General features: G+C 40.4%; 1 protein-coding gene across 2 annotated transcripts; it reads left to right on the forward strand.

The window, feature by feature from the left end:
* Positions 1-5,753: 5,753 nt before the first annotated feature.
* Positions 5,754-20,053, forward strand: syce2 (synaptonemal complex central element protein 2). Of its 2 annotated transcripts, XM_034190018.1 has the most exons (4): positions 16,217-16,337; positions 16,470-16,561; positions 16,845-17,043; positions 19,651-20,053. In XM_034190018.1, the coding sequence occupies exons 1-4, from the start codon at positions 16,269-16,271 to the stop codon at positions 19,834-19,836; spliced, it is 546 nt and encodes a 181-aa protein (XP_034045909.1). In that variant the 5' UTR covers positions 16,217-16,268; the 3' UTR covers positions 19,837-20,053. The 2 variants fall into 2 exon arrangements, 1 of the variants encoding a protein (XP_034045909.1); XR_004565569.1 differs by lacking the exons at positions 16,217-16,337; positions 16,845-17,043; positions 19,651-20,053 and adding exons at positions 5,754-6,728; positions 9,782-10,282 and having other exon boundaries at positions 16,470-16,554.
* The last annotated feature ends 4,864 nt before the right edge of the window (positions 20,054-24,917 follow it).

A 24,917-nucleotide genomic window follows, 5' to 3' on the forward strand; every position in this document is an offset into this window, starting at 1 on the left:
GACACTTTGTCACTATTTTTGCTGTTTTTAGATAGTCCAAACTATACCTTTTTGGAATCTTTATGATCACATAATGTGGTATACTTTTCAGTATGACTGGAGTGTTTTTAAACTTTGACCTTTGTGTAATCCTTCACTGACCCCTACCTGAGTCCAGCTACCACCCTGGGATCAGTGTGTCGCCTATGATACACCTAGGCTGGATTGAAAGTGTTTAGTCCCATTAAGTGGTAACAAAACCTACTTGGCCCAGAGACTACAGAGGTTGATCTGTTTCCTCGTTCTCAGAAATCTCCATCCTCTGAGCGCACGTCAGGTTAACAGATTGGACTGATTTGTAGGTCACCTGTGGGCGAGACATAGGAGAAATGACTTTTGAGACACTTGCAGTAAACATATAAACTGCTTCCAGCCAGACCAAGGACTAACTTTATGTACAAGAAATGTGTCCAGATGACACCAAATGACCAAACTGTACACAAAAACAATACTAAATTTTGGTGTGTGGGGAAAAAAATAAATATTTCCAACTGATACACTTATTGAATTTTTTTTGTATGCTCTGGACCTTAACAAGCTGACTTGAAGAGTAGCTGTCGATATGTATGGATACATTAAATATTAAAATGTTTCCAACATGCTTGGACATTTTGTCACTGCAGTTTGAACAGAATGAGGACACTTAGCATAATTCAAACAATAAAGTGACCTGTGCTTGGACCTCTGGCACTAAACTGTGAGGCTCTGCGTGGCAGACGGAGGAATCCCTCAGACGTTTCAGATAATGGCTGCAGGCTTAAGACGTGTTTACACACTGACTTTCTGGAACTCCTTAAGTGTTCATCTTAAACTAATCCTTCTGTCTTGGAATAACATTTTGGAGAATTGTTCAACTTTGCTGTTGTAGTGAGTACAGATTCTGACCTTTTTTTTAAGGTTCTGCTTTTAGGAGCAGTAACAAACGCCTCAATAACTTAAATTAGATAACACTTGAGATTAGAAGATCTGTTTTTATATCTAATTTGTTACAACATTTGGAGGTTGAACAGTTTTCAGTGTCCCGTTACAGTCACAAAAGAGCTGCACGGTCTCTTATACTAGTGTTGCCTGTGGGGATCCATGGGCTCTAGATTGGGTAGCTGACATTTTTCAAGGGTGGTAATAAAGTATGCAAAGTTTCTATAATGATTTGGAATGGCATGTGTCCAGAATTTAATTATCAGTGTCCATTGTTAACTGTTATTACCTAATTTCTCCAAAAATATTAGTCCTATCAGCATTCCGTTTTCATGGCGTTGATCCTTGACCCAAAATACATAAGCATACAACCCCTGGCAAAATTATGGAATCACCGGCCTCGGAGGATGTTCATTCAGTTGTTTAATTTTGTAGAAAAAAAGCAGATCACAGACATGACACAAAACTAAAGTCATTTCAAATGGCAACTTTCTGGCTTTAAGAAACACTAAGAAATCAGGAAAAAAAATTGTGGCAGTCAGTAACGGTTACTTTTTTAGACCAAGCAGAGGGAAAAAAAAATATGGACTCTCAATTCTGAGGAAAAATTTATGGAATCACCCTGAAACAAAGGAGAGGATTATCAAACTCTTAAAAGAGGGTAAATCATCACGCAATGTTGCAAAAGATGTTGGTTGTTCAGTCAGCTGCGTCTAAACTCTGGACCAAATACAAACATGGGAAGGTTGTTAAAGGCAAACATACTGGTAGACCAAGGAAGACATCAAAGCGTCAAGACAGAAAACTTAAAGCAATATGTCTCAAAAATCGAAAATGCTCAACAAAACAATGAGGAACGAATGGGAGGAAATGAGTCAACGTCTATGACCGAACTGTAAGAAACCGCCTAAAGGAAATGGGATTTACATACAGAAAAGCTAAACGAAAGGCATCATTAACACCTAAACAGAAAAAAAAAAAGGTTACAATGGGCTAAGGAAAAGCAATCGTGGACTGTGGATGACGGGATGAAAGTCATATTCAGTGATGAATCTCGAATCTGCATTGGGCAAGGTGATGATGCTGGAACTTTTGTTTGGTGCCGTTCCAATGAGATTTATAAAGATGACTGCCTGAAGAGAACATGTAAATTTTCAGTCATTGATGATATGGGGCTGCATGTCAGGTAAAGGCACTGGGGAGATGGCTGTCATTACATCATCAATAAATGCACATGGTTACATTGATATTTTGGACACTTTTCTTATCCCATCAATTGAAAGGATGTTTGGGGATGATGAAATCATTTTTCAAGATGATAATGCATCTTGCCATAGAGCAAAAACTGAAAACATTCCTTGCAAAAAGACACAGGGTCAATGTCATGGCCTGCAAATAGTCCGGATCTTAATCCAGTTGAAAATCTTTGGAAGTTGAAGAAAATGGTCCATGACAAGGCTCCAACCTGCAAAGCTGATCTAGCAACAGCAATCAGAGAAAGTTGGAGCCAGATTGATGAAGAGTACTGTTTGTCACTCATTAAGTCCATGCCTCAGAGACTGCAAGCTGTTATAAAAGCCAGAGGTGGTGCAACAAAATACTAGTGATGTGTTGGAGCGTTCTTTTGTTTTTCATGATTCCATAATTTTTTTCCTCAGAATTGAGTGATTCCATATTTTTTTTCCCTCTGCTTGGTCTAAAAAAGTAACCGTTACTGACTGCCACAATTTTTTTTATGATTTCTTATAGTGTTTCTTAAAGCCAGAAAGTTGCCATTTGAAATGACTTTAGTTTTGTGTCATGTCTGTGATCTACTTTTTTCTACAAAATTAAACAACTGAATAAACATCCTCCGAGGCCGGTGATTCCATAATTTTTGCCAGGGGTTGTACCATACAACAAATGTCATCTTTCCCCAGTTTCTCCATGATTGATGCCATACACAAGCATGCATACAGTAGTGTTCAGAATAATAGTAGTGCTATGTGACTAAACAGATTAATCCAGGTTTTGAGTATATTTCTTATTGTTACATGGGAAACAAGGTACCAGTAGATTCTCACAAATCCAACAAGACCATGCATTCATGATATGCACACTCTTAAGGCTATGAAATTGTGCTATTAGTAAAAAAAAAAAGAAAAGGGGGTGTTCACAATAATAGTAGTGTGACATTCAGTCAGTGAGTTTGTCAATTTTGTGGAACAAACAGGTGTGAATCAGGTGTCCCCTATTTAAGGATGAAGCCAGCACCTGTTGAACATGCTTTTCTCTTTGAAAGCCTGAGGAAAATGGGACGTTCAAGACATTGTTCAGAAGAACAGCGTAGTTTAATTAAAAAGTTGATTGGAGAGGGAAAACTTAAACGCAGGTGCAAAAATTATAGGATGTTTATCTATAATGATCTCCAATGCTTTAAAATGGACAAAAAAAAAACGTGTGGAAGAAAACGGAAAACCATCAAAATGGATAGAAGAATAACCAGAATGGTAAAGGCTCACCCATTGATCAGCTCCAGGATGATCAAAGACAGTCTGGAGTTACCTGTAAGTGCTGTGACAGAAGACACCTGTATGAAGCTAATTTATTTGCAAGAATCCCCCGCAAAGTCCCTCTGTTACATAAAAGATGTGCAGAAGAGGTTACAATTTGCCAAAGAACACATCAACTGGCCTAAAGAGAAATGGAGGAATATTTTGTGGACTGATGAGAGTAAAATTGTTCTTTTTGGGTCCAAGGGCCGCAGACAGTTTGTGAGACGACCCCCAAGCTCTGAATTCAAGCCACAGTTCACAGTGAAGACAGTGAAGCATGGTGATGCAAGCATCATAATATCACATACCAGGTATCATGGATCAGTTTGGATATGTCAGAATACTTGAAGAGGTCATGTTGCCTTATGCTGAAGAGGACATGCCCTTGAAATGGGTGTTTCAACAAGACAATGACCCCCAAGCACACTAGTAAACAATCAAAATCTTGGTTCCAAACCAACAAAATTAATGTTTTGGAGTGGCCTGCCCAATCCCCGGACCTAAATCCAATTGAGAACTTGAGGGGTGACATCAAAAAAGCTGTTTCTGAAAACCAAGAAATGTGAATGAATTGTGGAATGTTGTTAAAGAATCTTGGAGTGGAATAACAGCTGAAAGGTGCCACAAGTTGACTCCATGCCTCACAGATGTGAAGAAATGAAAAACTGGTCATACAACTACAGTAAATACTAGTTTAGTGATTCACAGGATTGCTAAAAAAGCAGTTTGAACATACAACCCCTGGCAAAAATTATGGAATCACCGGCCTCAGAGGATGTTCATTCAGTTGTTTAATTTTGTAGAAAAAAAGCAGATCACAGACATGACACAAAACTAAAGTCATTTAAAATGGCAACTTTCTGGCTTTAAGAAACACTATAAGAAATCAAGAAAAAAAGATTGTGGCAGTCAGTAACGGTTACTTAACATGTAAATTTTCAGTCATTGATGATATGGGGCTGCATGTCAGGTAAAGGCACTGGGGAGATGGCTGTCATTACATCATCAATAAATGCACATGGTTACATTGATATTTTGGACACTTTTCTTATCCCATCAATTGAAAGGATGTTTGGGGATGATGAAATCATTTTTCAAGATGATAATGCATCTTGCCATAGAACAAAAACTGTGAAAACATTCCTTGCAAAAAGACACATAGGGTCAATATCAACGACCAGATGTGATTTGATGCAGGTGTTAGTTTTGGGGATGAAAATTTACAGGGTGATTCCATAATTTCTTCCTCAGAATTGAGTGATTCCATATTTTTTTCCTCTGCTTGGTCTAAAAAAGTAACAGTTACTGACTGCCACAATCTTTTTTCTTGATTTCTTATAGTGTTTCTTAAAGCCAGAAAGTTGCCATTTGAAATGACTTTAGTTTTGTGTCATGTCTGTGATCTGCTTTTTTTCTACAAAATTAAACAACTGAATGAACATCCTCCGAGGCCGGTGATTCCATAATTTTTGCCAGGGGTTGTAATAGTTTTGAGTTTGTAGCTTCAACAGCAGATGCTACTATTATTGTGAACACCCCCTTTTCTACTTTTTTTACTAATAGCCCAATTTCATAGCCTTAAGAGTGTGCATATCATGAATGCTTGGTCTTGTTGGATTTGTGAGAATCTACTGAATCTACTGGTACCTTGTTTCCCATGTAACAATAAGAAATATACTCAAAACCTGGATTAATCTTTTTAGTCACATAGCACTACTATTATTCTGAACACTACTGTACATGTACACAGAGGCCACTTGGCTTTTAATATGTAGATTTCGTGCACATAGTCAACAGGTATGTCTTATTAAAGTCTAACATTTGTGGGTCTTGCACATTAAACTCCAGCAAAACTGTTTCAGGGTTTTCATGACCATAAGCCATTCATCTTGTCTGCATCAGAGGCCTTGTGTAATATGTGTTTTCACTGGGGCAGAGGGACGATCACGCTGTCCTGCTGGTCACAGCAAATGTCCCCTGCATCGAGGCCAGTCCTGCTTGAGGTTTCTTCTAGGAAGTTTTCCCTTGCCGTTCTTGATTTGATCTCTGTAAATTATGAGTCTGGACCTACTTCACATGTGAAGTGTTTTGGAATGAAGTCCTTTGTGATTTGGTGCGGTATAAATGAAGTTCTTTCAGCTTCTCTCTTTTTGCTCGAGGTTGCCAGAGCAGATGCGATATGGATCTATGTGTTGATTTGGCACACGTTTAACACCAGATATCCTTCCTGATGCAATTCTGCATTACATGGCTAACGGGCAGGGGTGGTCTTGAATTGGAAACCTTGTTTTGGAAATAAATGCATGAAATGCTTGTCCACCACGCCCCCAAATACAATAATAAATTCACCTGAAAAACTTGAATACAGTGCAGTAGTGGGCAAAGGGTTTTGGCATCTTATTTTAATGTTTTGTTTTACTTTTGCAATATAAAACTCCATCTGGGACTGATAAACATCTTTATTATTTCTATACATTTTTTTTGTGTGTGTGTGTGTGTGTGTGTATGTGTGTGTGTGTTCAAACTCTGCACGCTTGACCCTCAGGTCATAGATCAAAGAGATTAAAAGACTTTGAGCACTGTGGATCAGTGTCAATAGACCTTTACTGAAGGAAAAGGATTGATGGAATTAAATATGGGGTGACTTCTTGGAAACCTGAAGGATTTAAAGGTAGCAGCAGAACATAATCCTGTGCGGTTGACCAGACGTGCGCGCGGTTGTAATCCATGCGGTTTACGTCAGCACCACGGACAGTGACAGCAGCTCCTCCGAGAACCACAAATACATTATTTGGTTGGATTCGTAGACTTCGAGAGCACTGATCAGGCTTTGGAATAGTCTTATTTTTAAATGTTATTTCCTGTTGTTTTCTGAGAGAATTTAAACTGCACATGATTTGTTTTTTTTTTGTTTTTTTTTTTTTACTTTATAAGGATTGCCACTGTGAGTGGGAATAAAGCAGCACAGAGACGTCACAAAGGAGGAAAAGAATCCGAAACCTCCAAACATGAGCAGTTTTAATGTGACAGGCTGGAGGTGGACAGATGAAGCTCAGGCCTATCTGTACTCGTCCTCCATGGACGACCCTCTGTACAAACAGTACAGACCCCCCGTGAAGGACCTCGTCCCTTTGCCAAAGGCAGTTATTTACCTGCTCATGGCTGCGCTGGTGGTGGTTGGAGTTGCCTATGCCATCATTGGACATCTCATTAAGGATTTAGTCTTGGACATTGCAGGTAATGTCTTCTGCAAATGCACCATTTTTTATGATGAAGATGAAATGGCAAATACATCATCAGCAGAGCAAAATTATTTCAGCATGTCCTAAGAGTTGTGTTTGGGCTCCTTATTCTGCCTAGTACATGATCAGGAACACAATAATAATAAATATTTTATTGATACTTTTGCAGAGACCAAGATTAGCTGCGTTTAATCTAAAGGGTTCCTATCTTCTAGCTAAGTACATAATATCAGTAATTAGGGGTCTTAAAAACAAATACTAAAATATAATTTTAAAAAGCTACTTCTGTGCTCCTTTGAAAGCAGCTGTTGTTTGCCACGCCCCTTTTTCCTTGACAGAAGCTGGCTGGTCCCCGCCTCCTCTTTGCACGTGTTAAAGGAGGCAGGCAACCAGCAGCGAGTTCCTCTATTTCATTGGCTGGAGAGTGCTTTGTGTTGAGCACATCTGATTGGCTCACACAGACATAAGACAGGCTAGTTCCCGCCTCCATTTTTTGCTACTGTGCTAATTTTAAGCACATTTATTTTTCACTGCATAAAAATTCAGTTCTAAATAGTTTTTAGCCCAAGTGTTAAATTAAAGCAGAATGGTAAAAAATAAATAAGTGTCCCCACTTCCTGTATGTGATGTCACTGTAGTGGAGGCTGTGGAGGCCAACCAGGGGCACTTACAGTAGAGGTGGGCGATACCGGGAATTTTGGTATTGATCCGATACCAAGTAAATACAGGCCCAGTATCACCGATAACGATACTGATACTTTTTCATATTTAAGCTTCATAGATGCAAAGGATCCAAAAGACCTAGGATAGAATTTCACCAAACATTGTACGTGACAACGAAATACTTTATTATCACAATCAACATTTTTGTTTAAAAAATATCACTCAACACAACTTAAAATCTCCTGAGGTAGAAGGGTGACAAACCACAATACAAGGGTGCGCTGCTCCGTGTTGTGTGACACAGAGCAGCGCTGCTCTTACAGACAGAGAGTAGACTTTGATGAATCTGCATGCGCAGCAGGCAGTGCGTGCGGGAGAGAAGAAAGCTTGAGTATCGATCCTTTTACTTGAGGATCGTTCAATATCAATACCAGTGTTGGTATTGATATTATCGATATTAGGATCGATCTGCCCACCTCTAATTCACAGGCCTTGTGGGTGTGTCCCAGGTTAATCAAGAGTCCAGATAAGGACATATGAGATTAGATTTATTGTCATTACACGAGTGCAACAATAAAATTACGTTTACACTCCAATTACCCAGCTAAGATACAGCAATTTATCCACAATTATTACTTGTTTACTGTAATAATGGCACACATCAGAATTAAAGACAACACATATACATTTGACATTGTTTATGTGCACTAAACTTGAAGCAGTCCGTCATCCGAATTGAGGTAAATTGGATGAAGGCCACAGCAGGAGGGGCCCGCGCCGCCCATTTGTGACGTATGTCACTGAGGTCCAAAACTACCTTACAGTAAGGTTCCAGAGATGTTTTTTTTCAGAATGTAGAATATGGCGCTCTTTATTGCAAACAGTTACACTGACATGGTGCATTTGATTTCTGGAAGGCTGTATGGAAGAAACTGCTGACTGAATTTAAAGACAACATATGCAGTCATGCTAACTGTGGTTAATGGAAACAGATAGCGCTTGATGCTAACCATTAGGCAATGCTGGGCAAAGTTCAAGTAGAGTGCCTTCATACTGTACTCAGTATGTAGTTACGCTAATCAGCTAACAGCTAATTAGCAATTTTAACTTTTCCATTTGTGGATTAGCTTTTCAGCTAATTTTCAAACCCATCCAGCAGATCATTAACTTCCACTAAATTTAGTTCTGCTAACTTCAGCTAATGTAAAAAAAAAAAAAAAAAAAAATTAAATAGTCAAAAAAGTTTGTAAACCTTAAAATCATATCTTAGTTACTTTTGTTGCTTATGCCAATCAATGAAGTCAACACGTGCAAAGGAACAAGCATCACCTCACCAAGATGGAGGAGAGGTCAACCCAGACTAAATGCACTAATTATATTATAAAAATGATTTTCTGTCAGCATTTTTAGTTCTTATATGTTTAATACAAAAATTATATATATATATATATATATATATATATATATATATATATATATATATATATATATATATACACACACACACACACACACACACACACACACACACACTTGGTTTCAATGCGGAAGGTTCCTGGTTCAAACCCCACGCCTGCCACATTTCTCCATGTAATGTGGAGTTGTGTCAGAAGGGCATCTGGCGTAAAAAACTTGTGCCAAATCAACATGCACATCCACCTTGGATTTGCTGTGGCGACCCTGAGTGCAAACAAGGGAGCAGCCGAAGAGACTTAAAACATGTGCTTTTTGCACTGTGAATAAACTATGTTGAAGGTATACTGTTTAATTTCATTATTAATTAATTTATCTGAGCTTGGCCTGCTAAACCTCCATGTTTATGCTACATATTAAAATTTCAGCTCTTTAGAACGGTTGTTCATGGTTTTAGAGCAAAAAAAAAAAACCCAAACCAAATTTAAATTAATTTAATAAAAGTCGCTGGTTAGCAGTAGTTTCAGTTAAATGTAGTGGTTTATTGCTTTAGTGTTAACTTCTCAGTTAGCTGATTAGCAGTTGTCAAAGCTAATCTTTAGGGTAGCTGTGACTATACTGCCATAAGGGACACAGGAAGAGTCAAGTATGATTAGTAAGACTGTACTAACCACGAACATGTTACTGGATATGTTCATGCTACACGCGGTTATCATTTGCTTTCATATGGTCCATCAAAAATACAGTGTCAATGGAACAATATACACCGTTAACAACAGTACACACCAGATCTGGAAATTGTAATTCCCAGAAAAACCTTCATCAGGCTCACCATTAAGCTATAAAACCAAAAACATATTTTACTGTAAAAGGAAGGTAAGAACAGAATTTTTTCCCCCACAACATGACCCCTTTTAATACAGGCTATTTTACTGTACTCCAACTACTTTCACACCTTTATTTGTTGTTTAGATTGCATACTGGGGCCGGCTGATGATGATGACAAGGACAACACCACACAGCACGTGGCCTCCAGCCAGTCTCCTCCCTTTCACTTCTCTCATTCGAATGCCTTCCACGTCTGGGATCAACACAGCGTGATCATCCCACTGACCCACAGTGAAAGCCCACAAATCAGCCCGCCGCTGCTCTCCGCGATCCCCTACATCCCCACTTTGTTGCACATCCATTCTCACAGCTTGAGTGTGGCCCTCTGCAGCAGCCCAGAGGGCAGTGTTCCGCACGAAGACCTCTGATGCAGACCAGATGAATGGAATATGGTCATGAAAATGAGTGCTGGAGTTTACTGTGCATGGCCTACAAATGTTGGACTTCAATAACAGACACCAAGTTTTTGCGTCTGATGACTTTGTGCATGAAATTTTAAAGTTAGTATGACTGACTTATGCAGCAATTTTGTGACTGTGTAGCAGGAGACCAGAAAACTGTTCAACTGTTAAACTTCAAAATGTGGTAAGAAAACAGAAAACAGATCTTCCAATCTCAAGTGTATCTAATTTAAGTTATTGAGGTTTTTTTCTGTTACTGCTCCTTAAAGCAGAACTTTAAAAAAGGACACAATCTGTAATCGCCACAACAAAGTTGCATCTTTCTCCGAAATGTTATTCCAAGACAGAAGGATTAGTTTAAGATGAAGATTTAGGGAGTTCCAGAAATTCAGTGTGTAAAAAACGTCTTAATCCTGCAACCATTATGTTAAACGTCACTCAGAGATTCCTCCGTCTGGCATGCAGAGCCTCACATCTTATAGTGCCAGAGGTCCAAGCACAGGTCACTCAAGTGTTCTCACTGCATTCAAAGTGCATGTTTGAAATGTGTCATTACATTTGCACAACTGCCAGATCCTGTGTTTAAAGTATCACACCACTTATTCTTCAGATATCACAATTTATCCAGTTAATTGGAGCTGAAAATCCATCAGAGATCATGTAATTTGGATTTGTAAATAATCAGAGGTCCAGAGCTTACAAAAAATAAAAATTTGAATTAAAAAAATACATCAGTATATACAGTAGTGTTCAGAATAATAGTAGTGCTATGTGACTAAAAAGATTAATCCAGGTTTTGAGTACATTTCTTATTGTTACATGGGAAACAAGGTACCAGTAGATTCTCACAAATCCAACAAGACCAAGCATTCATGATATGCACACTCTTAAGGCTATGAAATTGGGCTATTAGTAAAAAAAAAGTAGAAAAGGGGGTGTTCACAGTAATAGTAACATCTGCTGTTGACGCTACAAACTCAAAACTATTATGTTCAAACTGCTTTTTTAGCAATCCTGTGAATCACTAAACTAGTATTTAGTTGTATAACCACAGTTTTTCATGATTGCTTCACATCTGCAAGGCATTAATTTTGTTGGTTTGGAACCAAGATTTTGCTCGTTTACTAGTGTGCTTGGGGTCATTGTCTTGTTGAAACACCCATTTCAAGGGCAGGTCCTCTTCAGCATAAGGCAACATGACCTCTTCAAGTATTTTGGCATATCCAAACTGATCCATGATACCTGGTATGCGATATATAGGCCCAACACCATAGTAGGAGAAACATGCCCATATCATGATGCTTGCACCACCATGCTTCACTGTCTTCACTGTGAACTGTGGCTTGAATTCAGAGTTTGGGGGTCATCTCACAAACTGTCTGCGGCCCTTGGACCCAAAAAGAACAATTTTACTCTCATCAGTCCACAAAATATTCCTCCATTTCTCTTTAGGCCAGTTGATGTGTTCTTTGGCAAATTGTAACCTCTTCTGCACATGTCTTTTATTTAACAGAGGGACTTTGCAGGGGATTCTTGCAAATAAATTAGCTTCACACAGGCGTCTTGTAACTGTCACAGCACTTACAGGTAACTCCAGACTGTCTTTGATCATCCTGGAGCTGATCAATGGGTGAGCCTTTGCCATTCTGGTTATTCTTCTATGCATTTTGATGGTTGTTTTCCGTTTTCTTCCACACGTCTGTTTTTTTTTAATTATTATTTATTTATTGTCCATTTTAAAGCATTGGAGATCATTATAGATGAACAGCCTATAATTTTTTGCACCTGCGTATACGTTTTCCCCTCTCCAATTAACTTTTTAATCAGACTATGCTGTTCTTCTGAACAATGTCTTGAACGTCCCATTTTCCTCAGGCTTTCAAAGAGAAAAGCATGTTCAACAGGTGCTGGCTTCATTCTTACATAGGGGACACCTGATTCACACCTATTTGTTCCACAAAATTGATGAACTCACTGACTGAATGCCACACTACTATTATTGTGAACACCCCCTTTTCTACTTTTTTTTACTAATAGCCTTTCTACTTTTTTTTACTAATAGCCTTTCTACTTTTTTTTACTAATAGCCTTTACTAATAATATGGTTAAAAATGCAGTAATTTCCCAACCACAGAAATTTTAGAATATACAGTTCTGATGCAAAAGTTAAAGTAAAGTGAGTCCCATATAGGCCCCCAGGGCCAGTGCTTATTTGTGAAGCAGAAGAGAGTCCACAACTCCCTCAGTACAGGACACTAGTCCATCACAGGTTACTTCCCAGCCAAGGCCGGTGTATTACCCCCCCCCACAAGGATATCTTCTCCCGCACCCTGGAAATCTTCCCCCCCACCCTTGACAGGCAACATTCCTACAGGGCAACACTGATTAACCCAAACCTTGAAAAGGCCCAATCAGGACAGAGCAACCTTTAAACTCTATATTTTATGGATGTTCGGGATATTTCATGGAAACGTGGCTGTCAGCATACGCTGGCTAAATCATCATGGTGTGACAGCTGCACAACTTATTTGACATATCCAGCATATTTAGCGCATTTTCATACGTCAACATACACTGGCTAATCGTCAAGCTGTGACAGGGCACTAAAACTGATCCAAAAATCTGGTACCAAAGTGAAAACACACATTCCAAATAACAGAACAGTCTGTAAATATGGTAACTTCAACACTTGTGTTCATGATAATGAAATCTTTTTTAACAGGGGTTGCATTTTTCAGTGTTTGTGATGCTGGAGACTTTCCACCAGAGGGGGTATTGGAGGTTTGTTTGGAGGCAGCAGGCTTGGTGGCAGTGGAAGGGGTTTTAGGGGGAGCAGGTTTTGCTGTGGATGGGGAACTCTTGGTAGTGCTTGAAGCAAGTGGCCGAGTGGAGGCTGGAGCGGGGCGAGACGTAGATGTACCAGTTGTAGGCCTGAAGAAACACAACATATACTAAGAAATACTGAGAGGAACTGAGAGGAAGCATACGTATTACATCAACACATTATGTGTCTGTTATGCATCATACAGTAGTGTTCAGAATAATAGTAGTGCTATGTGACTAAAAAGATTAATCCAGGTTTTGAGTATATTTCTTATTGTTACATGGGAAACAAGGTACCAGTAGATTCAGTAGATTCTCACAAATCCAACAAGACCAAGCATTCATGATATGCACACTCTTAAGGCTATGAAATTGGGCTATTAGTAAAAAAAGTAGAAAAGGGGGTGTTCACAATAATAGTAGTGTGGCATTCAGTCAGTGAGTTCGTCAATTTTGTGGAACAAACGTGTGAATCAGGTGTCCCCTATGTAAGGATGAAGCCAGCACCTGTTGAACATGCTTTTCTCTTTGAAAGCCTGAGGAAAATGGGACATTCAAGACATTGTTCAGAAGAACAGCATAGTCTGATTAAAAAGTTGATTGGAGAGGGGAAAACCTATACGCAGGTGCAAAAAATTATAGGCTGTTCATCTACAATGATCTCCAATGCTTTAAAATGGACAAAAAAAAAAAAAAAAAAACAGATGCGTGGAAGAAAACGGAAAACAACCATCAAAATGGATAGAAGAATAACCAGAATGACAAAGGCTCACCCACTGATCAGCTCCAGGATGATCAAAGACAGTCTGGAGTTACCTGTAAGTGCTGTGACAGTTAGAAGACGCCTGTGTGAAGCTAATTTATTTGCAAGAATCCCCTGCAAAGTCCCTCTGTTAAATAACAGACGTGCAGAAGAGGTTACAATTTGCCAAAGAACACATCAACTGGCCTAAAGAGAAATGGAGGAATATTTTGTGGACTGATGAGAGTAAAATTGTTCTTTTTGGGTCCAAGGGCTGCAGACAGTTTGTGAGACGACCCCCAAACTCTGAATTCAAGCCACAGTTCACAGTGAAGACAGTGAAGCATGGTGGTGCAAGCATCATGATATGGGCATGTTTCTCCTACTATGGTGTTGGGCCTATATATCGCATACCAGGTATCATGGATCAGTTTGGATATGCTGAAGAGGACATGCCCTTGAAATGGGTGTTTCAACAAGAAAATGACCCCAAGCACACTAGTAAACGAGCAAAATCTTGGTTCCAAACCAACAAAATTGATTCCTCGCGGATGTGAAGAAATCATGAAAAACTGTGGTTATACAACTAAATACTAGTTTAGTGATTCACAGGATTGCTAAAAAAGCAGTTTGAACATAATAGTTTTGAGTTTGTAGCGTCAACAGCAGATGCTACTATTATTGTGAACACCCCCTTTTCTACTTTTTTTTACTAATAGCCCAATTTCATAGCCTTAAGAGTGTGCATATCATGAATGCTTGGTCTTGTTGGATTTGTGAGAATCTACTGAATCTACTGGTACCTTGTTTCCCATGTAACAATAAGAAATATACTCAAAACCTGGATTAATCTTTTTAGTCACATGGCACTACTATTATTCTGAACACTACTGTAGTATTTAGACATTTTAAATTCTTTTCACACAAAAAGTTTTGTTTTTGTGTACAGTTTAGTCATTTAGTGTCATATCTGGGCATGTTTCTGGTACGTAACTGATTACGTACCAGAGTAACTGAGTAACTGATGTTGTGGTTGGAAGCAGTTTATATTTTTACTGCAAGTGCGTCTACAATCTCATTTCTCTTGTGTTCTGTCAACAGGTGACCTGGAAATCAGTCCAATCTGCTAATCTGAAACGCGTTCAGAGGATGGAGATTTCCAAGAACAAGGAAACATCAGATTGAACTCCACAGACTCCAACACTTGGAATCAGTCCTTTACTAGAAATCTGTACGTGATCTACACCTGATCTCACTCCTTGTCTTTAGTAGGTGGGACTGACGCACTGAGATCCAGCCGATAACTACAAAAACGTGTTAAAGCACTTCAAAACTTTAATCCTTTAGTTCAACTCTTTGATGTGCGTGTAATATAGCAGGTACCTCAGTGGGACAGGAGTTGGGCTGCCAATATGTGTTTTCACAGCTTCATGGTAGAGTAGAACAGAGAAGCATTTTAATACAAGGAAACAGATCAAATCTGTCCCTGAGTCTCCCATGTTTGCCCACTTGGATGAACTTTAAAAAATTACTGTATTATTTTACACCTAAATTTGTCATTTTCTTCAAATTCTACTTATCATTTTAGTTTTCAAATGACATCAATATACTCTGAGAAAAACTAATAAAGTTAGGTGTAAAATTTCATTCATTCATTTTCTGCCAGTGCCAGTCAGGATGTGGTGGCAGGAGATGAAGCACCTCATCCCGCACTTCCCTATTCTCAGGCCAGCCCTTTAACTCTGCCTGGGGGATCCCTCCAAATATTCAAACCTGGGTTCTTCCTGGTACCTCTTCCTAGTTGGACAAGACCTCCGGAGACAATCAAGTGGGTTCCTCACGCAGGTGTGTCGAAAAGGGGAGAATAAAGAGGAGGTTTCTAGCGGCCCATGATTGACAGGGGCCCAGAGAGGCCCTGAATACAATTATAATACTGACAAAATAATATGGGCGCCCAGTAAGATTTCTTTACATGGAGCCCAACACAGCCTGTTTCTGAAACAGTAACACCCAACTACGAGGGTAGGCTGAAAAGTTCTAAGTCTCACTATAATGCAGTTAATGCATTACTCCTTCATGGGAAGCCTTAGAACTTTTCAGCCTACCCTCATAGTTTAGGTATTCTTAAATATTCAGCAAACAACGCATTAAAGTTGTCTCAGTATTTCCCACGTTATTTGAAGGCATCAGGTGCTGTGCAGAGACAGATCTGATTGGCTGATCTCCTCCCCCTCCCCCACCCACTTCATCCATGACTTACTGAAACAGTAGCTAGCTAGCTTCAACAAATTATTTATCTGCTAAGGTATTTGTTTTTCTATTAGAATATTTAATCTACACACCAAAGTATCTTGTTAAATATTAGAGTTGCTAAACCAAGATAAGAGCTCAGAAATAATTTTTTATTAATGTTAGATAATTAGCATATGGTAGCATAATTTAGCAGAATGTTAAATACAATTGGTTAGCATACAATTGGTTAAATAATGTCTTATTTAAATATAGAATAGACAAAGTGTTTTTAGTTCATGTCTTTTTTCCCCTGCTTTAGACCATTTCTAAGGGGTTTTATGTGCTAAATTGATCAAATTAATTTGTAGACAATATGGCTCAAACCTTCCACTCTAACGAGGGCGCCGATCGAGGGCGCCATCTGGTGGTGGCACACGAGAAGGTATTTTAAAACTCATTTTTATGACGTGTCATTTTCATTGTGAATAATTAAATCCATTTAAATTCATGCTTTCTATATTAAGGACTGGAAACATTATGGCGGTTACTTTGCAATGAGTTCTTTTGTCACCAGGATCCCTTTGGAGGACAGGAGATAAACTTGAGTATCCCACAGGAGGACACTTTGGGATTTGTGATCCCTGAGGACAACCAGAAGAAGCACAGGTGAAGAATGATGTGATGTCTCATTTATTTAACCTCTGCGTCACACATTTTACAGACTAGACCTGAAATACTCATTGCCGGTGGCACAATTATTTTTTCTCATCAATAAGATGATTGTACAGATGATTAACCAGATTGTGTCATTATGCTGCACTATTATTACTCTGTATGTTAATTACAGCTATTAATATCTTCACCCCCTTTGACTCAGTGAAGCCTCAGAAGTATCTGTACTCTGTTCCCCGACAAGTGTGGAGTCATGTGTAATTCTGAACATTTCCAGCATCAGCGAATCCAGCGAGGATCCTGTGAGCGAGCCATCAGCAGAGATGACTGCTGAGGCAGAATTCTGCTCTTATCCTGTTGATGAAAAGATAGAAGAGATTTGGAAGAAAGCCCAAGATCTGATCGAGAAGATCAACCAGAGACGAGCTGCAGACCAAGAAATCATAGCCAGCTTTGAGCATGAACTGTTGAATAAGGTTGGTTGTAGTTATGATAATGTGATCAAATTATTACTATTCTTCAGCATCTCAAAGCATCGTTCATACAGTTTTGGTAGTAATTTGGATCTGCAACTCCACCATCATTAGTTGATGATCCTGTTGTGGTGAAATAAGCTTCGTGCGTGCGTACGTTTGTGGCCTTTGCCGATTGATTGTTTGACACCAGCTAATCACAGATCCAACCTATTTGGGATATTCAGGAATTTCAGTGGGCGTCTTCTTTAACCTACTTTTTTCTGGCTCAAATCCAGGTCATCACATAAAAAGAGGCAATAAAGAAATATATAAACCCTTTTATAACCTTGAAAAGCCTTTAATGTCTCAGCATGGTCATGCAAGACTTTAGCTATAGACATTTGGGAGATAAACTCATCTCACATCCCTCCTGCATGAGTTCAGAGGGCGCCGTTCTTCTGGGTCACATCCGCGTCAACACATAAAAACAGGCATTTGCTGTGTAAATATAAAACACTGCATAGTTGCAGAGATCATGTTTATCCCACGTCCTCCATCCTGCGTGAGTTCAGAGGGCACTGACTTTGAATAACTTTCTCTGGGTCAGTTCCTGGTCAATGCAGAAAAGCATGTGTTTGCTTCTTGATTAATCCACAGTGAACAGTAGTTGGATGAATTAAGCACAGCCACTGGCATTAAAATCTGTCAGAAATTCAAGAAGCATTTTATATGAATTGTGAATGGATGGCTGGCAGCGGATGCTTTACCATAACCCATTGGTCTGGCTGAGATAAAACAAGCCTTTGCCACCAAATTGTTACGGACAAGATATACGAGGTCTGTCCAAAAAGTATCGGACCTTTTTATTTTTTCAAAAACTATATGGATTTGAATCACGTGTGATTGCATCAGCCAAGCTTGAACCTTTGTGCGCATGCGTGAGTTTTTTCACGCCTGTCGGTTGCGTCATTCGCCTGTGAGCAGGCTTTGTGTGAGCAGTGGTCCACCCCTCTCGTCGGATTTTTATTGCAAATAAATGTCTGAACGATATGGAGCTTTGCTGCATCAAATTTTTCCAGAAACTGTGAGAGACATCCAGCTGGACACCATTCGGAAAATTTAGATGGCTTTCAGCGACAATTTTATGGGGATTACACAGATTAAGGAGTGCTCCAGCCGGTTTAAAGACCGCCCACAGCGTCAGAGCGCAGCGCGCTCCGAGCGCCGATCGACAGGCTGGCACCCCGCTGAAACAACCAGATCATTTCCAACGTGAAGACTTTGTTGATCCGGGACGTCGTCCGACTTTCACAAAAAAGGCAGAAGGCGTGGACATCAGCACTTTTTCGGCACATTCTACTGTTACAGGAGTTTTTTTTCATGGAAAGAGAAGCGGAGGATTGCGCCACTGTGCCGCTTATGGCGCGGGACAAAACCACCTCCGTGTTGGTCTCACAGGACGGCTTTCTTGTGGCTTTCAGACGGTTTCCGGTTGCTTTTCAGTCGTGTGAGTATCCAAGAAATTGTGCATGAGCTGGACATGCCCCAACATGTCCTGTGAGGCTTCATCACGGCGTTGCTTTGCGCCATGCGGCTCTGCCGCGACGCGCGGAATTCCTCCGCACGTCTGTCTCAGTGTGCCGAAAAAGTGCTGATGTCCACGTCTTCTGCAATTCCTGTGCTAGTCAGACGACATACCGGATCAAGACAGCGTCCAGTTTAGAAATGAACTGGCACATTCCACACTCAAACTCCTGTAACAGTAGAATGTGCCGAAAAAGTGCTGATGTCCACGCCTTCTGCCTTTTTTGTGAAAGTCAGACGACGTCCCGGATCAACACAGCCTTCACGTTGGAAATGATCTGGTTGTTTCAGCGGGGTTTGAGCCTGTCGATCGGCGCTCGGAGCGCGGTGGGTGGTCTTTAAACCGGCTGGAGCACTCCTTAACCTGTGTAATCCCCATAAAATCGTCGCTGAAAGCCATCTAAATTTTCCGAATGGTGTCCACCTGGAGGTCTCTCACAGTTTCTGGAAAAATTTGATGCAGCAAAGCTCCAAATTGTTCAGACATTTATTCGCACTAAAAATTCGACGAGAGGGGTGGACCACTGCTCACACAAAGCCCGCTCACAGGCGAATGACGCAAACGACAGGCGTGAAAAAACACGTATGCGCACGAAGGTTCAAGCTTGGCTGATACAATCACACGTGATTCAAATCCATATGGTTTTTGCAAAAAATAAAAAGGTCCGATACTTTTTGGACAGACCTCGTATAACCTTGCTGTATGATTAATCAACACAGACCAATGATACTTGGAATATAAATTCATCTCACAAGTCCATGTGTGTTCGGGGGGAGTTGGCCTTGACCTGCTTTTTGTGAGTCAAATGAGGGAGGAGTCAAACATCAGGGCCTCAATACCTATCCCTCCAAAGTACTAATTCGAGAGACTCTGTTGGTCCTGTTTATAAAATCGTCTCATTCTTCTGGATAGATCTCTGTGTAGCCACACAATGAAACCACTGAACACAATGTAGGATGTATCTGGGTGAACTTAATTTTTCCGATGTTGATCTTGGTGATGGACATACATTCACAGTCTCCACAATCTTACACCTCGAACAGGTGACTGCCATTTGCCACGGGATTAGAGAGCAGATGTTGGAGAGCTACGACAAACAAAGTCAGGCCAGACTGCAGGAGGTGACAGAGGTGTTGGAGAGGTGTGGTCAGCTGGACTCTGAGCTGCAAGATGTCAGTCAGACTCTGTCAGTCATCAACACAGGGCTGCTGCAGACACCCAGACCATGATGGACGGACACACACACACACACACGTACGTTTTTACCCCATTCTGAATGTTGTGAGGACCACCATTTCCAGCATAGATGGAATGGTGCAAAAACAATTCCAGTCATTATTCTGAGTAGTTGTGAGGACCAGTGCCTGTATCCAGGCAGACTTGGTATTGTGGAAAAATATGGTTTATCAGAACACAGTGGAAAATAATAAAGGTTCTCTCAGAATGGTCTTCGTTGTCTTGTATTTATTTGAAGCTTAGAACAAAACCAGGCCACTCAGAATATATGCAGTTTGCAGAGAAAAGAAAAAGGTACACACCAAATAACTGTGTTCACAGCATTATAAGGAAAAACAGTCGTCTAACGGGAGGGCAAGACAATGACGCCTTTCACACAGTTAGACAATGCATTTTCTAGCTTGATATTTTAAGCAGAAAAGCGATCAAGCAACAGAAAAATTGTACATGTAGCTGTATGACATTCAGAGCGGTAAGCGGAGGTCAACTCAAAACAAACAGCAGTGTTATGATAAGCAACTTCTAGAGGCAGGCTGCCCTTGAGCAATGCTTCAAGACAGCAGGCAGATGTACTGAATGTTTTTGTTTCATATAATAGGCATGGACAAACTGTAATTCAGTGTTATCAGAATGCACACACGCTATATTGAATAAAACAATAAATTGTAACTGTTATAATATTTGCTATAACATTTGGCAGTTTTTTTTTTCTTGCCACCAGGGAGGCGCTGTTTTCACCAAAACCAACTGAGCATTATTCAGCTTTGTTCACTTGTTGCTTGCTTGTTGTTAGTGGTTAAGACATTTCGGCACTCGTGAATGGTAACTTGAAGTCTTGTTGCTTTCAAGTTAACTAAAGTCTGGGAAAGAATTACTGGCACCCCTGAATTTAAGTACAGATTTTAAAACATGTTCATAAATAAACACAGATATAACAAAATCTCCAAAGGGTGATGCATTGCATTGTACGAGAGGTAAGAGTTCACGAGTACCAAACACAGCCAACGTGTGTGAGTGGCTATTTGAATCCAAGTAATTTATTTTTCTGTTAATCACTATTTTCTGTCTGTCTGGTGCCAGCAGCCGCACTAATTCCAGCTACAATAGCGTATCTTAATGTTGCTGCAATTAAAAAGCTCACAGTTGGATCTCGGGATCAAGCCGCTGTCTGTCGCAGCACCTGCCTCTCAGCGCTCCCTCGATGAGCTTAGCTAAGTGTTCCGTGGGGTCCGAAGCGTTTACTTTGAAAGAATTACTGTTCAGAGCAGACCTAGACGCTTGGATACCTCAGTTAGGAATAATGGAAGAGGATTCCGGTTCTATTTTGTGGGTTTTCTTCTCTGAACTGGGGCCATAATTAAGAGGGACGGCCGGGGGCATTTGTATTGTGTCGCTAGAGGTGAAACTCTTGGACTGGCACAAGACAGATGAAAGTAAAAGCATTTAGCAAAGAATGTTTTCATTCATCCAGAACGAAAGTCGGAGGTTCAAAGACAATCAGATACAGTCGTAATTCCGAACATAAGTGATGCCAACTAGCGAACTGGCGCCGTTATTCCGAAGATCCACTGAGCTGAAGGATACACCAGGAATGGAGCCTGCAGCTTAATTTGACTCAACATGGGAAACCTAACCGGCCCAGACATGGAAAGGATGGACAGATCAATAGCTCTTTAAAAAAAAACAAAAAAAACCTGTTTATCACTATCACACACCTTGGGTTGGTATTCTATGCTTTATCTATCTTTATCTATTCATGCAGTGCATCAATATCTCTTCTGTGACAGCATCTGTGATGTTTTTTACTGAATGGCAATAAAAACGATTTAAGTCTCTGGCTACCATCGGCTCCAGTCAGTGTTTAGTCTCACCATTCTTAGTTGGTGGGGCAATTTAGTTACGTGGTCCCGTGCAGTCGGCGTTAACTTCTTAGAGGGACAAGTGGCATTCCGCCACATGAGCTTGAGCAATAACATCGGTAATTGTGACAGTAGCGAATAAGAAAACAGTCATGCAAACTCCAGCCGTATTGTTTAAGTCTGCAGCAAGCCATTGTTTGGGAACCGTGACCATTGACCCGGAAGTGCTATAGACTTTCCCAGGCATGCACACTCGAAACCACAAGATGGCTTACCAAACAGCAAAAATGTTGTCATATGTACAGTGCATCTGGAAAGTATTAACAGCGCTGCACTTTTTTCACCTTTTTTTTTTTAATGTCACAGCCTTATTCCAAAATGGATTAAATTAGGGTTTTTTTTCCCCTCTAACTTCTACACACAATACCCCATAATGACTTTTTTTTCTGCAAATTGATTAAAAATAAAAAACTTAAGTAATCACATGTACATAAGTATCCACAGCCTTTGCCATGAAGCTCAAAGTTGAGCTTGAGTGCACCATGTTTCCACTGATCATCGAGATGTTTCTATGGCTTAATTGTAGTCCACCTGGGGTAAATTCAGTTGACTGGATATGCTTTGGAAAGACACCTGTCTACATATAAGGTCCCACAGTTGACAGTGCATGCCAGAGCACAAACCAAGCATAAAGTCAAAGGAATTGTCTGTAGACCTCTGAGACAGGATTGTCTCGAGGCACAAATCTGGGGAAGAGTACAGAAACATTTCTGCTGCTTGGTCCCAGTGAGCACAGTGACCTCCATCACCCATAAATGGAGAAGTCTGGATCCACTAGGACTCTTCATAGAGCTGGCCACCTGTCTAAAATGAGCAATCGGGGGCGAAGGGCCTTAATCAGAGAGGTGACCAAGAACTTGATGGTCACTCTGTCAGAGTTCCAGCATTCTTCTGTGGAGAGAGGAGAACCATTCAGGAGGACAACCATCAATCAGGCTTGTATGGTAGAGTGGCCAGATGGAAGCTTAGTAAAAGGCACATGGCATCCTGCCTGGAGTTTGCCAAAAGTCACCTGAAGGACTCTCAGACCATGAGGAAGCGTGGTGGCAGCATCATGCTGTGGGGATGTTTTTCAGCAGCAGGAACTGGGAGGCCAGTCAGGATTGAGGGAAAGATGAATGCAATAATGCACAGAGACATCCTGGATGAAAACCTGCTCCAATGGTTCCTCTTTCAGCAGGACAATGACCCTAAGCACACAGCCAAGATATCAAAGGAGTGGCTTCAGAATAATTCTGTGAATGTCCTTGAGTGGCCCAGCCAGAGCCCAGACCTGAATCTGATTGAACATCTCTGGAGAGATCTGAAAATGGTTGTGCACCGACGCTCCTCATCCAGCCTGATGAAACTTGAGAGGTGCTACAAAGGGAAATTGGCAAAACTGCTCAAAAATAGATTAACCAAGTTTGTGGCATCATATTCAAGAAAATTTGAGGTGGTGTATCAAGAAAGTACTGAGCAAAGGGTGTGAATACTTATGCACATGTGATTCCTTAGTTTTTTTTATTTTCAAGAAATTTGCAAAAATAAATAACTTTTTCATGTTATCATTATGGGGTGTTGTGAGCAGAAAAAAATGAATGTATTCCATTTTGGAATAAGGCTGTGACATAAAATGTGGAAAACGTGAAGCACTGAATACTGTCTGGATGCACTTTATGTATAGTTCTGGAATGGTCCAGGTAAGATAAAATCTGACAAAGATCAATCACTGGGGTCAAAGGTCATGTATGCCTACTCCTCCCAGATCCTTTTTGCGGTTTTTAAGGTTGACCATAAAATTGCATTTTTTTTTTTTTTTTTGTTTTAATATTTAACCCGATTTGGACCAAATGTTAACCACATTTACGTGGATTGCAGAACTGCCCTCGTAAGGTCAGCCAGAGGTCAATTGTTTGGGTGAATGTTTAGGTCACTGGGGTGTAATGTCAGATTGGTGAAGCCATCACTGTCTTAATGTTCACAGGTATTCTAGCCAGAGACTTTATTTTTACCATGCCCCAGTGACTGTCATGCAGCTCTGAAAGTAACCTGTTTTTCAGACTTTTTGGAATGACTACTCTGCATCCCAAAGTAGGCAATCATCTTCCATAGCCAAATCAAATTTTTGTCTTATGTACGGCTGAAGAGCCTCATCTGACATGTTTTGGCTATCCTGACAAAACATATTATTTCACCTTTGCCAGTGTGGAATATCTGTTGGTTTCAATCAATCAATCAATCAATTTTTTTTTTATATAGCGCCAAATCACAACAAACAGTTGCCCCAAGGCGCCTTATATTGTAAGGCAAAGCCATACAATAATTATGTAAAACCCCAACGGTCAAAACGACCCCCTGTGAGCAAGCACTTGGCTACAGTGGGAAGGAAAAACTCCCTTTTAACAGGAAGAAACCTCCAGCAGAACCAGGCTCAGGGAGGGGCAGTCTTCTGCTGGGACTGGTTGGGGCTGAGGGAGAGAACCAGGAAAAAGACATGCTGTGGAGGGGAGCAGAGATCGATCACTAATGATTAAATGCAGAGTGGTGCATACAGAGCAAAAGAGAAAGAAACAGTGCATCGTGGGAACCCCCCAGCAGTCTACGTCTATAGCAGCATAACTAAGGGATGGTTCAGGGTCACCTGATCCAGCCCTAACTATAAGCTTTAGCAAAAAGGAAAGTTTTAAGCCTAATCTTAAAAGTAGAGAGGGTGTCTGTCTCCCTGATCTGAATTGGGAGCTGGTTCCACAGGAGAGGAGCCTGAAAGCTGAAGGCTCTGCCTCCCATTCTACTCTTACAAACCCTAGGAACTACAAGTAAGCCTGCAGTCTGAGAGCAAAGCGCTCTATTGGGGTGATATGGTACTACGAGGTCCCTAAGATAAGATGGGACCTGATTATTCAAAACCTTATAAGTAAGAAGAAGAATTTTAAATTTTATTCTAGAGTTAACAGGAGTTTCATGTGCAATCTGCTGAGTGGTTATAGGCAGACTGTCTAGGTTAAGAAACTCAAAACACTGGGTTTGACCTCGTGTGTGCGGCATTTAACATGCGGTCCCACAACTCACGGCTGTGCATACCACAAACAAACCTGTCTTTTAATGTATTGTACAAAAATGCTTCAAATTTTCGGGTGTTAACTTATTTTTCAGCGATAAAGTTCATTTTTGGC

Source organism: Thalassophryne amazonica, chromosome 16 (assembly GCF_902500255.1).
Source record: "Thalassophryne amazonica chromosome 16, fThaAma1.1, whole genome shotgun sequence".
In the NCBI taxonomy this organism is placed as follows: Eukaryota; Metazoa; Chordata; class Actinopteri; order Batrachoidiformes; family Batrachoididae; genus Thalassophryne; species Thalassophryne amazonica.

What these genes read in the sequence shown, in the direction of transcription:
- syce2 (XM_034190018.1), top strand. Translation starts at nt 16,269, where the DNA reads ATGGCTCAAACCTTCCACTCTAACGAGGGCGCCGATCGAGGGCGCCAT. An exon ending in TGGTGGTGGCACACGAGAAG is followed by an intron (nt 16,338 to 16,469) that starts GTATTTTAAAAC and finishes TTTTGTCACCAG; the next exon opens with GATCCCTTTGGAGGACAGGA. An exon ending in AGCATGAACTGTTGAATAAG is followed by an intron (nt 17,044 to 19,650) that starts GTTGGTTGTAGT and finishes CACCTCGAACAG; the next exon opens with GTGACTGCCATTTGCCACGG.